Source organism: Mus caroli, chromosome X, assembly GCF_900094665.2.
Source record: "Mus caroli chromosome X, CAROLI_EIJ_v1.1, whole genome shotgun sequence".
Classification (NCBI taxonomy): Eukaryota; Metazoa; Chordata; class Mammalia; order Rodentia; family Muridae; genus Mus; species Mus caroli.
The window spans coordinates 125735562-125749648 of NC_034589.1; the positions used below are offsets into that span (position 1 = coordinate 125735562).

A 14087-nucleotide genomic window follows, 5' to 3' on the forward strand; every position below is an offset into this window, starting at 1 on the left:
GAGGGAGGGAGGGAGGGAGGGAGGGAGGGAGGGAGGGAGGGAAGTTCTGAGAAGAGAGTGTGCAGCAGTGGCAGCTGTCCCTTCAGGGAAAGGATACACATGGCTGGCCAGGTACAAACAAGGAAGAAGAGAGCACATGCTGATCTGAAGGCAGAAACAGGAAGTCTAGCCACAATTGTGGACAGCAAGTTTTACACAGAACCTAGATCACTGTGGTCTGTGGTTATGGCTCACTCAAAAAGACAAGGGGCCAACCAGGCTGAGACCTGACTGAGGACTAGAGGTCAGGTGCTACATTCAGGTTATACAGCCTTCCCTGGGATTCTGCACTCACAACTGGCCTTCGAGTGCTTTTCCTAGAATCACCCTTCTTGGGTGGCCCTGCCTGGCCCTGCCTGGCCCTGGCCTCTTGTTCCGTTCCACCCCTAACCCCACAATATCATCCCTCCCTTTACTGAAGCCACACTCATTTTTTTGGTGATAGAAGAGGCTCACCCTTTTGAGATCTACCCATGACCATCTCCCCTGCTCCCAGAACTTCTTGTTGACTCAGTCTCCTTCACCTTCAAGGACAAGAAAGGGAGTAGAAGGTCCTGTGCTACAGGGATCCTCTGGCTGAGAACTTGCCAGGGCCAAAGTTTCAGGAGGGCATGTTTTACATCCATGTAGAATAATTCTGGGCACCTGTCAGTCACTTCCATATCTCAGGAGACAAATGGGGCCCCTTCCCTACCTCTTCCTGCGTAGGTCAATCAGACCTCTAAAGCAACAGGAATCTGGAACATTCCATAGCTCTCCCTTCTAAATCACCTTGGCCTTAATGAGGATAAGTTGTGAGATAAAAGGTTTTCACTTCATCTAACCCTGCCTTCAGTAACATTCCAGTTCATGCTCTTTATAAAGATGTGTACATCACTCCAAAAGGCAGTCTGACATAGTAGGAGGAAAGTGGTTTGGTGTACACCTACATTGTAAGCTCTGGTTCTGTTATGAACATTTTATAGGACTTTAGAAATTTAATGATCTCTTGGAGCCTCTTTTACTTCAGTTATAAAAAATCAGGTAAGGAAAGCTGTTCTGTTGGCATCCCTCAATCTGTATTCTGTCACAAGGGCTCAGATGGGGGAGATTCTGTACCTGTGGTTGATAATGGCATTGCACTTTTGTACCACAAATTCCTTCTACCATTTATGTCAATAATTTGGGGGGGGGAGGGTTAAAAGTGAACAGTAATTAAGAAGCACCATACTTTAGGTGTCTCATACATCACTTTATAACTTTAATTACTTGTATTTTGCCCAGGGAAGAAAGGTCATGTTTCTCTTGTGAATTTTTCCCTTAAGATACTTTGGGGAACAAATAGATCCAGAACTGAATTCTGCCTTCACTGCTTACGTAGCTGTGTGATCTGGGAGAAGGGTAGGAATATTGTCTCACATTCTTCAGCTCTAAAGTGGTAACAATAAGGTCTATAACACAAAACACTGATATAAAAATTAGTAACAACATGAGATAAAGTTTCTGAAAACCTATGACTTGGTGACTTTATGTTTTAAAAGTATCCAAAACGATTATTCCCAACATCATTATCTGTCTTCATAGAGTACATGTTCCTGAATACCAGCTAGAGCCAGATGAAGTGGCATGCTGGAACATATCCACTATTCCTATGGGAGCCAGGGATGAGCTTTCTTTTATGAATTCAAAGGCTCAACATAACCCTCCAGGAGAGCCTGGCATCCTGACATTAATTTCAAAGCATAGGATGGAGAAGGGGCTTGGAGGCTGCCTTGAACAATCATCATCTAAACCCTATGATGTGTCTCCCACATCTATAAACCTAATCCAATGAACATATGGGAAGTAAGACTTTCCTGTCTAGGCTAATGAAGATAGGTATCATGGGTGGGCATCGTATGAATCAGCCCTGCATCTATCTGTTCATTTGGGGAAATTCTCAACCAGTCCTTTGGTCAGTTAAAAAGCACATTATCAATCATCTTTTTTAAGTCATGGGCAAATCACTATGGAGCTAAAGATGGATCTGCTACCTGTCCTCAAGGATGTGGGAATTTAATCGGGTAGACAGTTCAGCAATGGACTCACTCACACTGGAAAACAAAATAAAAATTACATGGTCAAAGAAGATTAAGAACAATTTATTTTACACAGAACAAGGAAAACTCAATGCTGGCAAGGTCGTGGAGATAGCACACCCATTATATACTGTTTATGGAAATGCAGGTTAGCACAGACACCACAAGTATCAGTACTAAGGGTCCTCAAAAAAGTAAAAAAGAAAGTAGATGGCTCAGCTATTCCACTCCTGAATATATACCTGGAAAATATTTAACGGGCATACCAAAGAGACATCTGAATTGTCCAAGTTTGTTGCCACATTATCCACAATGAGATTATTATAGAATCAGTGTAAATACCCATTAACAAATGAATGAATAATGAACATGAGGTGTGTAGATTAGTATATGAAGTATTATTCTGCCACACACACACACAAAAAGAGCAAACCCTATCATCTCCATCAAGGTGGAAGAAATTCGATGATGCTGTGCTAAGTGTAATTAGTCAAGACCAGGACTTCAAATATAGCATGCTTTTTTTTTTTTTTTTTTTACTTTTTTATTTTATTTTATTTTACAAAAGCATGGTCTTATAAAGTGGAAACTAAAAAAAAATGTAGACTTGTAAGGAGAAGAGTAATTGTTAGGGATTGGAAAGGTAGTGGGGTACATAGGTGTTTTACACTGAGCAAGAGACCTAAAGGACAAAAACTAATGTTGGCAGGGATAGGTGGTTCTAGAACACTGGTTCTCAACCTGTGGGCCACGACCCCTTTTTGGGTTAAAGAACCCTTTCTCAGGGGTTTGCCTGAGATAATATGCATAGCAGATATTTACAATTCATAACAGAAAACTTTCCGTTATAAAGCAGGAATAAAAATAAGTTTATGGTTTGGGGTCAGCACAACATGAGGAACTGCATTAAGGGTCACAGCATTAGGAAGGTTGGAAAACACTGGCCTAGAACATTATGCTTGGCCTTCACATCCATAGAAGAAAGACCTTCCCTGGCTCCCATAAGAACACCAGATGTATTCCTGCAAGGCACTTCATCTGGTCCTGACTGACCTTCAGGAACATATATTCTGTGAAGACAGAACAGCCTATAGTGCTAGCCTCGTAGAGGGTTTAAAAAAAAAAAAAAAAAAAAAAAAAAAAAAAAAAAAAAAAAAAAAAAAAAAGCCCAACGCTCCCAATCCTTTTCCCCTACCACCCCACCCCCGCACAAACAAACAAACAAAAACCAGACAGAGAAGAGGCTAACACAAGGAGTCATAAAGAGGGCCATGTTTATTTTCCCCACTGATGTATGTTATAGAGAACATTGTAGTCAGACAATCCTACCTTTGAATTTTGCTCTGCTATTATGACCTTGGCCGATTCTTTCCAACCCTTCTGAATCTAAATATCATTATTGTTTTAATTTATATTTCTTTCCTATTTTGATGGACGGAGTGGTACCCTGTGCTTGTGGAGATCAGAGAAAAATTGGGGCCCTCAGTTCTCTTCTTCTACCTCATAGGTTCCCAGACTGAGCTCCGGTCATCAGGCTGAGGAGCAGTCACCCTTATCAGCAGCCACCTCACCCCCTGTATCACTATTTTTAAAGTGATGTTCATGAAAACTGCATGTAATCACAACTATAAAGAGCCTGTGCTGTACGGTACATTTTTTCCAAGTGAAGTGGTAGCAGCAAAGCTCAAATGATGACAAAACCACACATGCTGGCTGTTCTAGGACCTTCTACTAGAATAATGCTTTCTTTTATCCTGTTTTTCTTTCCTCTTCAATGTTAGGGATCAAAATCAGGGTTACTTTTTACATACGAAGAAGATACTCTCCTGCTGCACTGCATCCCCAGACCTGCAGGATACATCTACATTTTCCCCTCAAGATGGAGATGGAAAGTACTCATGGGTTCTGGAGTTGGGCAGCACTGGGCTAGCATCCCGGTGGCTCCGCTTCCAAGTAGCACAGCCTTATACAAGCCACTTTACTTCCTCGAAACTCAATTTTCTATGCTGAAAAATGGTGTGTGATGTCTGTGTCAGCAGGGGCTGCCAAGAAGTTTAAATGAGATAACCAATGGAAAGTTCCTGGCACAGAGGAAGCCTGCGGCCAAAAGTAGCCACTATTATTTCGTCTGAAAGCTCTACTTCCTAACCCTCAAGCTTTTAAGGTTCATTTGTCCAAATCAGAAAATGTGGCCTCATTAGAACCATCCTTTGGTGCACACTCCTATCCATGTGGCCAGAGATAAGAGATGTTCTGCATCCCGAAGGGTTTTGCTAGTAGTAACTTTGCTCTAAAACATTCTTGCTTCAACCTCTGAACCTATACACAATCCATTCTTCTCATTATTTCTTATCAGAACTCTCAAGGCTCTCCTTTAGTTCCTGGATCTTACTCACATGGTCCAACAGTACATCTACTTTGGTGATGACGCTAGTGGAAACACAAAACAAGGGTCTGCTATGAGGTTGTTGTCTGACATGATACTAGAGAGCAGAGCAAGATATGAAGGAAACCCTACCAGGTACTCCCACTTCCAGCCCTAACTCTGCCAGGTGAACTGCCTGTCTCCTAAGTGCCTCCAATGCTCTCTACTTTACCCCCCTTCCACTGTTCCACCCCCAAAAGAAAGACATCAATAGAAAAGGTGCATCCTTCCAAATTTGGATTGCTTATATAATTCTAATCACTACAGTTGTAAATAAGAAGGCAGGCAGGACGGAGGATCCAGCAATACCTCTCCTGGGCATATATCCAGAAGATGTCCCAACCGGTAAGAAGGACACATGCTCCACTATGTTCATAGCAGCCCTATTTATAATAGCCAGAAGCTGGAAAGAACCCAGATGTCCCTCAACAGAGGAATGGATACAGAAATTATGGTACATTTACACAATGGAGTACTACTCAGCTATTAAAAAGAATGAATTTATGAAATTCCTAGCCAAATGGATGGACCTGGAGGGCATCATCTTGAGTGAGGTAACACAATCACAAAAGAACTCACACAATATGTATTCATTGATAAGTGGATATTAGCCCAAAACTTAGGATACCCAAGATATAAGATACAATTTGATAAACGCATGAAACTCAAGAAGAATGAAGACCAAAGTGTGGACACTGTGCACCTTCTTAGAATTGGGAACAAAACACCCAGGGAAGGAGTTACAGAGACAAAGTTCGTAGCTGTGATGAAAGGATGGACCATTTAGAGACTGCTGTATTCAGGGATCCGTCCCATAATCAGCTTCTAAACGCTGACACCATTGCATACACTAGCAAGATTTTGCTGAAAGGACCCAAATATAGCTGTCTCTTGTGAGACGATGCTGGGGCCTAGCAAACACAGGAGTGGATGTTCACAGTCAGCTATTGGATGTATCACAGGGCTCCCAATGGAGAAGCTAGAGAAAGTACCCAAGGAGCTAAAGGGATCTGCAACCCTATTGTTGGAACAACATGATGTACTAACCAGAACCCAGGAGCTCTTGTCTCTAGCTGCATATGTATCGAAAGATGGCCTAGTCGGCCATCAATGGAAAGAGAGGCCCATTGGACTTGCAAACTTTATATGCCCCAATATAGGGGAATGCCAGGGCCAAAAGAATGGGAATGGGTGGGTAGGGAAGTGGGGGGCGCTATGGGGGACTTTTGGGATAGCATTGGAAATGTAATTGAGGAAAATATGTAATAAAAAAAAAAAAAAAAAGAAGGCAGGCAGGAATAGGTGAACTACCTTAGCAGGTTGAAGTCAAAGCCAATGGCAATTGCAGGGTTTCAAATGGTTCCCATGCTTCCAGGCATCAAGAGTCCAGTGTAAGCCCTCCAGGGGCCTCCTAGCCACCATCTACATGGGAGAAGTGTCACCTGCTGTCTAAGAACCAGAAGCAGGAAAAAATGGAGCAGGTTTTCTAGCTTCTGGCTTCACAGCCCATTCGCTTTGGACAGCCTTGCATGCTGTTTCCATGGAGTTGCTCCTTCCTGGGGCCAGTGATGCCAAATCCAGCAAAGGAGAAGTACCCTGAAGAGCTCACAGAAGGGCAACCTAGCAACCTAGCAACCTAGCCTTGAGCCAGGAAATAAAAGAGCTATATCAGCGGCAGAGAGCTGTGGTGTGGGGGTTAGGTCAAATGGTGTTTTGTTTCTCACACTTCGTCCTCAAGCAGATGTTGAAAGAGGAAGATGTTATGAAAATTGTAGGGCAGTGAATGGTTTTTAACTGTTTGGAGGCCACAGGCCCATCTAAAAATGTATAGAGCTATAGCATCAGAAAAAAAAAAAGTGCTCAAATTCTTTGCACACAGTTTCAAAAAGGACTTGAGGTAGTAACTTCTGCTCTGAGATTAAGTTTCATGACAAATAGGCTACGGACAGACATTTGAGTGGCAGCCCCATTTACTGATAGCCTTCGGCGTGGTGTGGTGTTTAGAACAGTGGTTCACAGCTTTTCTATAACCCAGAATCAATTATAGCAACAGGTAAAATGCAAATGACATTGCTCATCCCCAATCTGCAGTAAAGCCAAATCTCCAGAGCTGGAGCCCAGGAATGTGCATTTCCAACAAGCCCTCAGCAATGATTGTGTGGTAGCTCGCTGGGTGCCCATACTTTAGTTTGTAGCATGAATTCTGGATTGAGAGCTCTGGCTTCTTCGAAATTTTAGGCAAGTCATCTCTAAGTCCGATTTCCTTTGGGGGGGTGGTCATACAGAAATGCTGCTATTTTTATAAACAGGTGGTTTACTTTCGTGTAAAACCAGGAGCAGAAACGTGTCTCAGTTTCCTCCTTGGTAGAATGCATATCATAAAGGATGCCATTCTCTTCTTTCCCATCTCTTCCCCACTCCTCTCATCAGCACAACCATTTTATTAGCAAAGCTGCTGAGATAGTTTGTGGCTATGTATGGACAGTGAAAATGCTCTCTCTGGGTAGCCCAGCACAGGGCAGTGTTGGCATCGACACAGAGGAAAGCGCTGGCATCAACAGAACAGCTCACCGAGGTGCAAAATCGGACGCTATTAGCTGCTTTGCTGCGTGATACAGGACAGGAAGCCTAAGCTCCTGGTGGCTCAGTTTTCTCATCTGTAAGTTGATATCAGTTCTTGGTCATTATTTTTATGTAGCCCTATACTGGTCCTTTCATCTTCATTTTGTCTTCTCCACTAACCCTTAATCTGACACTAGAAAGGGGTTCTTTAAAGGGTGTAACCCTTGAGGCTAGATGCCAGGGCTGGAGTGAGAGCTATTAATTCTGTGCTTCCTACCCATACTGCCTAGGTGCTTACATCCTCCTCTCTGTTAAATGGGTGCACTGTTACGTTTTAGCGCAAGACTGATGAGAATACGTGAGATGTCCGTGCACGCGCACTGGACACACGGAAAGAGCTCAGCAAATGCTATCCCCTTCCCCCCTATACAAAGGTGAAGAACTCTCATTGTTCACTTGGTTTCGGTCCCACCTCGTGTTTAAGGCATCTGGTCGCAAAGCATCGGAGGGGAGCCAAAGCAGAAGGCGATAGGAAGAAGGGAAGAGAGGGGAAGCTGCAAACTCACGAATGAAATGTAAATGGGCCAGGTCCGTGAGTCCAAGCTGCACTTGACGCCGCGCCCGCTCCCGCGCCAGTCTGCCGCAGCCCCCTCCAGCAGGTTCCCCCCTCTGGCAGGCATTAGCATCCTGGCCCAGGCTTTGCAGGGAGGCCGCCCCTACGAACAGCTGATTGGCCACGCCACTACCTTCGTCACTCTCTTTTGTCTCAATGGGCAGAGACTAAAAGCCGCCGCTGCTGCTCTGCAGGCTGAAATTGAGGGCGGGGGCAGCTGTAGCTGCCTTGGAAACCGTGACTGCGACTCTACTACCCCTGGCTGGGCGACACTGCAGAGAGCCTAGCCCAGACAGCTCAGAGGCTGAGGCGCCATCCTTTCCTCTGCAAGGCCTACGAGGTGAGACAGCTCTTCGCAGCAGACCCTGAGCATCCTCTGCTCACCTAAGAAGGTAAAGGGAGGTGCAACTGCATAATGCGGAGATGGGAGGATGAAACCTTAATATTTTGGGCTTCAGAATTGGCAGCTTCGAGGCAAGGAAGTGAACACCCTAGTGGTTGGGCTATATGGTGGTATGACGTGAGTTTCCTACCTAGGATTTGCCTAGATTGGAGAGGGGACATTTTTTTTTTTCCAGAAAGGTAGCAAAAGACAATGAGAATGATTCACAATCCGTTTGTCCCGAAGGCCCCTTTCTCTCATCTCTTCGGGAATAGAAATACGGAGGTGGGAGGGTATTCCAATTTCTCTTCTTTTTCTCCATAGCAGCTCATCAAAGCCGATTTCAAACGTGAATTCTGTGTGACTGATTGCAGAGCTGGTAGGCCGCTGTTTTCCCCGGGTGAAATGGATTGGGGGAGGGGTGGTCCCTTTTGGCTTTTATTCTGAAGGTAGGGTTTTTCCTCCTGGCGACAATGGCGCCTGTGAAGAAATGATGAGACTGCTGACGTCTCAGACCCTTCTCCCTTCCTTTTGCTGTGGCGCAGTTTAGACTAGAGGCCCAGAGCACCTGGATCTGAGAGTCTGCGGTCAGAGATCAATCCTACCCGGACAAGAGCTATTGCGGAAAGCACCTGTTGCAGAGACTAGGCTTGAAATAAAGGTGGAAGCCAGTCTCTGAGCTCTGGTAAGAATCCTAGAAAAGGGGGAGGGGGCAGAGGGCGGGGGGGGGGGNGGAACTTGCTACCTAATAGATTTAAGGCCTTACTTATTAACATAATTCTGTAAGGTTTACTCTACTGCCCTTTATTTGAGAGCCTAGTAGGGGCTCCAAAGGTTGTTGTAGCTAGAATTCCAAGCAACAGTTGTTGCCTCTCCTAGAGAACAAACAGGCAGTGGGGTGGGTGGGGCGCAGTAGCGAGGGAGGAGATGTGACTGACAAAGGCCCCACTAGCACACAGAAATTATTGCTCCTCAAGGTTGGGAAATGGCAGTTTCCTGCTGAGTAGTTTTAGGGCAGTGGGCAAATATTCAAGATGGTAGAAAATGTGATTAGAGGCTTGTTTCCAAGTCTATTGCGTTATTGAATTTTTGTTTTGTTTTACAGTTCCTACCCAAACACAAGGAAGAGGCTGCTGGGGAACGTTCCTTTGGAGGTTTCTGCAGATTGGACTGTTTTTGTTTGCAGAAAGTCCAGGCGTCTTGTATTCAGATATCCAATTGTTGTCAGGCATGGCTAGCCTCCTTGCTAGGATGGGTAACAGTCGCCGGCAGAATGCAGCTTTTATGCCTTTTGCCCATTCCATGCTGAGGGCCCTGGGGAGGAGCCTTGGTCCTTTGATTGCCAACATTGCAGAGAGAAACATACAGTCGTTCTCTGGGAGGGCAGAGCTAGGACCCGGGGAAGAAACCTTTGAAAACTGGCTAAGCCAAGTCCATGAGGTCCTGCCAGATTGGCCTATGTCTGAAGAAGAAAAGATCAAACGCCTGATGAGAACCCTTAGGGGCCCTGCCCGGGAGGCCATGCGTTTATTCCAGGCTGACAATCCCAATCTAAATGTCGCTGAATTTTTGCGGGCAATGAAGCTGCTCTTTGGAGAGTCTGAGAGCAGTATAACAGCACATGGCAAATTTTTAAACACCCTGCAGGCACAGGGAGAGAAACCATCCCTGTATGTGATCCGTTTAGAGGTGCAGCTACAGAATGCTATCCAGGCAGGGGTCCTTCCTCAGAGCGAGGCAAACAGGACTCGCCTGCACCAGCTCCTTGTAGGGGCTGAGCTGAGTAGGGAGCTGCGCACCAAGCTTAAGGGTCTTCTCCAAATGCATGCGCATAATGAGCAGGAAAGCCTTCCTGACTTCCTGGAGTTAATCAGGATGATAAGGGAGGAAGAGGATTGGGATGAGACTTTCCTTAGAAATAAGCGGCCCAGAAGATCTGAGACAGTAATGGAGCGGGCAGCCAGCCCTGTCGTCTTTCAGGGCTCCCTGCCTATAGTGATAGGCAGTGCCGACTGTAATGTCATAGAGATAGATGATTCCCAGGATGATTCGGATGAAGATGTGATTCTGGTGGAGCCTGAGGACCCTCCACTCTCATCCCCAGGTGCCTCATCCCTCCGAGGCACAGCCAGTACTCAGGAAGAAATGCTAATTATTGAATCCCCTGATGATTTTGATGAGGAGTCTCCTTCTACTAGCAGTGGTTCTGGGCAAAGGAATAATGGGCCTGGGGATCTAGGTAGAACCAGAAAGCGCAAGTACCCAATCCGCTGTCCTCATTGTGGTGAAGAGGGCCACGCCAAAGAAACCTGTGACAATACCAGCAACAAGGGCCAGGTTTTTGAGAATTTGATAGTCACTCTGCAGGAGCTGACTCACATGGAGAGACCAAAACCCTCTGTACCATACTAAGGTGTGACACTCGGCCCCAGATCAGTGTTTGAATCTCCTCAGAAGCTAATTCTGGAGGAAAAAGGGATGGGGTGGACTGCTGACATAAGGAATTCATTTAGAACAAGCGTTTTCTTTGGAGAAGAAAAAGCAAACTGGGGTACCATGCAACAGAGAGGCATGGGCCCACATCATTCCTTGCTCATTCCATTAACTGCTTAATGGTTGTTTCTCTGTGTGTCTTTCTCTGGTGATTTTAATCTATCCGTGAAGTGGTACCTTTTTGAACCTTCCAAATGAAATTAAAAAGAAAAAAACTAAAGTGTGCATTACCTGAAAAATCTCACCCTGAACTGTCAGCCCTTTGGTGAATGTCCTGCATATTTCCCTGTACCTGTGTGCCTCGGTATATATGTATTGATAAAAGTGATCACATGTAAGTGCTGTTCTATAGTATGTATTTTTTCATCAGGCAGTATATATTGTGGACTTCTAAATAGATGAATATATAACCATCTAATGTCATGCATACTATATCTTTGGTGAAGACAAATAAAAACTGAAACTAATTGTAACAACTACGGCAGGGGTGTTCTATTTAAAGATAGGAGGGGGAGTTGAAATGAGCTACGGTCTCTCTTCAACCCCTGTTGTAATTACTGGCCTGCCTCCTAGTTCATACAGCCATCTGCACCTACTAGTTAGTGTCTCCATGTCCTCAAACATATTGAGAAATCTGACCATGGCCCAAAAGAGGAGCCACCCCTGTCTGGTTCTGCCTTACGTCTCAGCCTGAAATCAGCAGCTGAAGCTGACTTCTGGTATCTGTCTTTGAGCATCCTTCTTGTGGGTACATTAGTGTTTTACTGAAAAAAAAAAAAAAAAGAATGACTGCATATAAGGCTGACAGCAGAGTGTAAATGAATGCTGATCTGAGGATCTGAAACATTTGTAAAAGATTAATTTTTATGTGAAGTATAGGACGTTTTGCCTGCATGTATTATGAGCCTACAGAGGCCAGAAGATGGTGTCAGATCCCCTGTACCTGGAGTTTGTAAGTCACCATATGGGTAGGTACTATGAACAAAATCTAGGTCTTCGAGGACATAAAGTGCTCTTGTCTGCTGAGATACCTCTGCAGCTGCAGTCTGAATCATTTTACCATAATACATCAGGGTTTGCAGAGATCCGTCTGTGAAGAGGGTGCACAGCACTGGTAGCTGGCATGTCAGGGACAGAAGTAGAGGTCAGGTGCTACATTCAGGTTATACAGCCTTCCCGGGGATTCTGCACTCACAACTGGCCTTCGAGTGCTTTTCCTAGAATCACCCTTCTTGGGTGGTCCTGCCTGGCCTCTTGTCCTGTTCCATCTGTACCCCCACAATATCATTTTGTACTCCTAGGACCATTTCCCCTGCTCCCAGCACTTCATGTTGTCCTAAAGCCTCCAGGGCCAGAAGGGGAGTAGAAGGCCCTGTGTTCCTGAGATAGAGCTTGCCAGGGTCAAAGGTTCAAGGGGAAGGGACATTTCTTACATCTTTCTCAAATAAGTCTGGGCACTTGGCAGTCATATCGATATCTGAATAGTCAAAATGGGCCCCTCCCCTACCTCTTCTTGCCTAGGTCACTCCGGCCTACAGTCAGGGTCCTCAACCTTCTTTCAGATTTATAGTTCTTACCTTTCTCTATAGTCAAATCTACCCCATACCCAGAATATAAAAGATCACTTCTGCCCGGGCTGCCCATCTTTTCATCTTTTCCTCTGTTTGGGGGGGAGTTCTCCAGACTTACAGATTCCACTAGAAAGTAGCTAGCTTTAAGAAGAAATATATGCTATACCCACACTGCCATCCTTCTTGCTGCTATTACCTTGAAGGTCCAGTGTGGACTGCTGATTGGAAAAGCTATAGCTTTTTTATTCTGTAGCACATCCTCTTGTCTTCCTTTCCCATCCTTTCAACTATATAAACCTGAGAGTGTGTGAATTTTCATGTCACCAAAAATGGTGCAAAGCTCATGGTTTCTATTTTACTTTATGGGACACTGAATTTTCCTTTATTGAAGAAACATGTACAGACTTCGTGTGTGACAACTAGCCTAGGACCTAGTACCTGTCACCCTTTTAGTGGCTGCTGAGCCCTGCCAACTACCTAATGCTTGCTGCTGCCCTCAAGGTCATGCCCTGGACCTCTTTGATAAAGCAGCCCTGAACATGCTGCAGCCTCCAGAGTTTAGAAATGAAAAATTTTTATCTTTAGCTTCAAACTTGAAGACACTTCTGTTCTTTACAGCTTTGAGGATCACAGTTCCTATCTGGCTGTATTTTACAATTAAATCTTATATTTGAAGATGCTATTGGAATGTCCAATAGAGACAGCTATTTTTATGCTGTAATTATTGCTGTTCATATGGTTCTGGCCCTGTTTGTCTATGTGGCCTGGAATGAAGGCTCATGGTGGCATGGAGGCAAGCAGGGCTAAAGTGAACATCACCTTTTGATCACATGAAATTTATTTTTGGAATATGTTAAACACTTCTGGGATATTGATAATAAATATATTGTTTGAATAAAGTTGAAAGGACATGTTTAAAAATAAAGAACTATGTACAAACTGGGTACAGTGGTACCCACCTTTAATTCCAGCACTCTGGAAGCAAGAGGCAAGTGGATCTCTATGAGTTCGAGGCCAACCTGCTCTACAGAGTGAGTTCCAGGACATCCCAGGGCGATCTGGAGAAACCCTGTCTCAAAATAATAAAAATAAAAACTAAAAAGAGAACTATGTCTGAGGAGAAAGCCTGGCATTTCTGCCTTCATTCTGTGTTTGTCTCCTTTTCCTTCCCATTACCTGTTTACCTCTGCACATAGGCATGCATGTAAATCACTCAAGGAATGCTTCTGTCCATTCTTTCATCCCTTTTCATGGCTAAAGGCATAGAGTAAATCAGTGTCCTAATCCTACAGTCACCATGGATTGTAGGAACAGCAGAAGCTCACTGGCAAGCCGGGCCTTCAGATGAGGGCAAGTCTCTATGACAGCACAGCTGTATGCTAGTAGAGAAATAATCAACGTCAGCGAACCAGATTGACTCTCTCAAGCAATTACATACAGCATTAAGGACTTCATCAGACCACCCTGCAGGGCTGGGACTGAGGTGATATGGTAAACTAGGCCACACTCAGAGGAGGCCTGCCTTTAATTATGCACATCTCCTGCCCCTTGCCCCAGTCCTCCACTATTTAAACTTAAAGCTCATGGGGTTACCCAAAAGATGGACTCGAGGATATCTGTCTCTTCCCAATATGGCCACATGGAATAAGTCTGTCTCCACATTTTATTATTACATGTCTAATGAATGTTTTAGGGGTAGAGAGCCTACCCTGTTGAGAAAACCCAGGAATGCCTGTGCTATTCAGATTCCTCTTGGCTTCTCTGAGCACCATGGATCCCTTTGGAATGAAGAGGGTCTTATAACCAACCTAGTATAGGTAAAAGGTAATCAGAGAGCTTCTTCGTGGCCCTATCCAAGACAGAAAGTTAGGGAAAGGTCAGTGCTTCTATGAACCAATTTGGAAATGAGATATTGGTTTTTTTTTTTTTTTTAGGCGTGTTATGG

General features: G+C 44.6%; 2 protein-coding genes across 5 annotated transcripts in view; one reads left to right on the plus strand and one right to left on the minus strand.

The window, feature by feature from the left end:
• The window catches only part of Slc25a53 (solute carrier family 25 member 53), a 12748-nt gene extending 5038 nt beyond the window's left edge, over positions 1 to 7710 (minus strand). Inside the window, exon 1 of the mRNA XM_021153474.1 lies at positions 7650 to 7710. The gene's annotated coding sequence lies outside the window, so the exon portion shown is untranslated. The remainder of the gene's footprint in view (positions 1 to 7649) is intronic.
• A 127-nt stretch (positions 7711 to 7837) lies between these two features.
• Positions 7838 to 11044, plus strand: Zcchc18 (zinc finger CCHC-type containing 18). 4 transcript variants are annotated; one of them, XM_021153472.2, is made up of 4 exons: positions 7838 to 8088; positions 8403 to 8457; positions 8624 to 8763; positions 9184 to 11044. In XM_021153472.2, exon 4 carries the CDS (start codon positions 9309 to 9311, stop codon positions 10488 to 10490), a length of 1182 nt encoding a protein of 393 aa, XP_021009131.1. In that variant the 5' UTR covers positions 7838 to 8088; positions 8403 to 8457; positions 8624 to 8763; positions 9184 to 9308; the 3' UTR covers positions 10491 to 11044. The 4 variants fall into 4 exon arrangements, with proteins under 4 accessions (XP_021009131.1, XP_029329177.1, XP_021009132.1 ...); XM_029473317.1 differs by having other exon boundaries at positions 8406 to 8457; XM_021153473.2 differs by having other exon boundaries at positions 7838 to 8036.
• The last annotated feature ends 3043 nt before the right edge of the window (positions 11045 to 14087 follow it).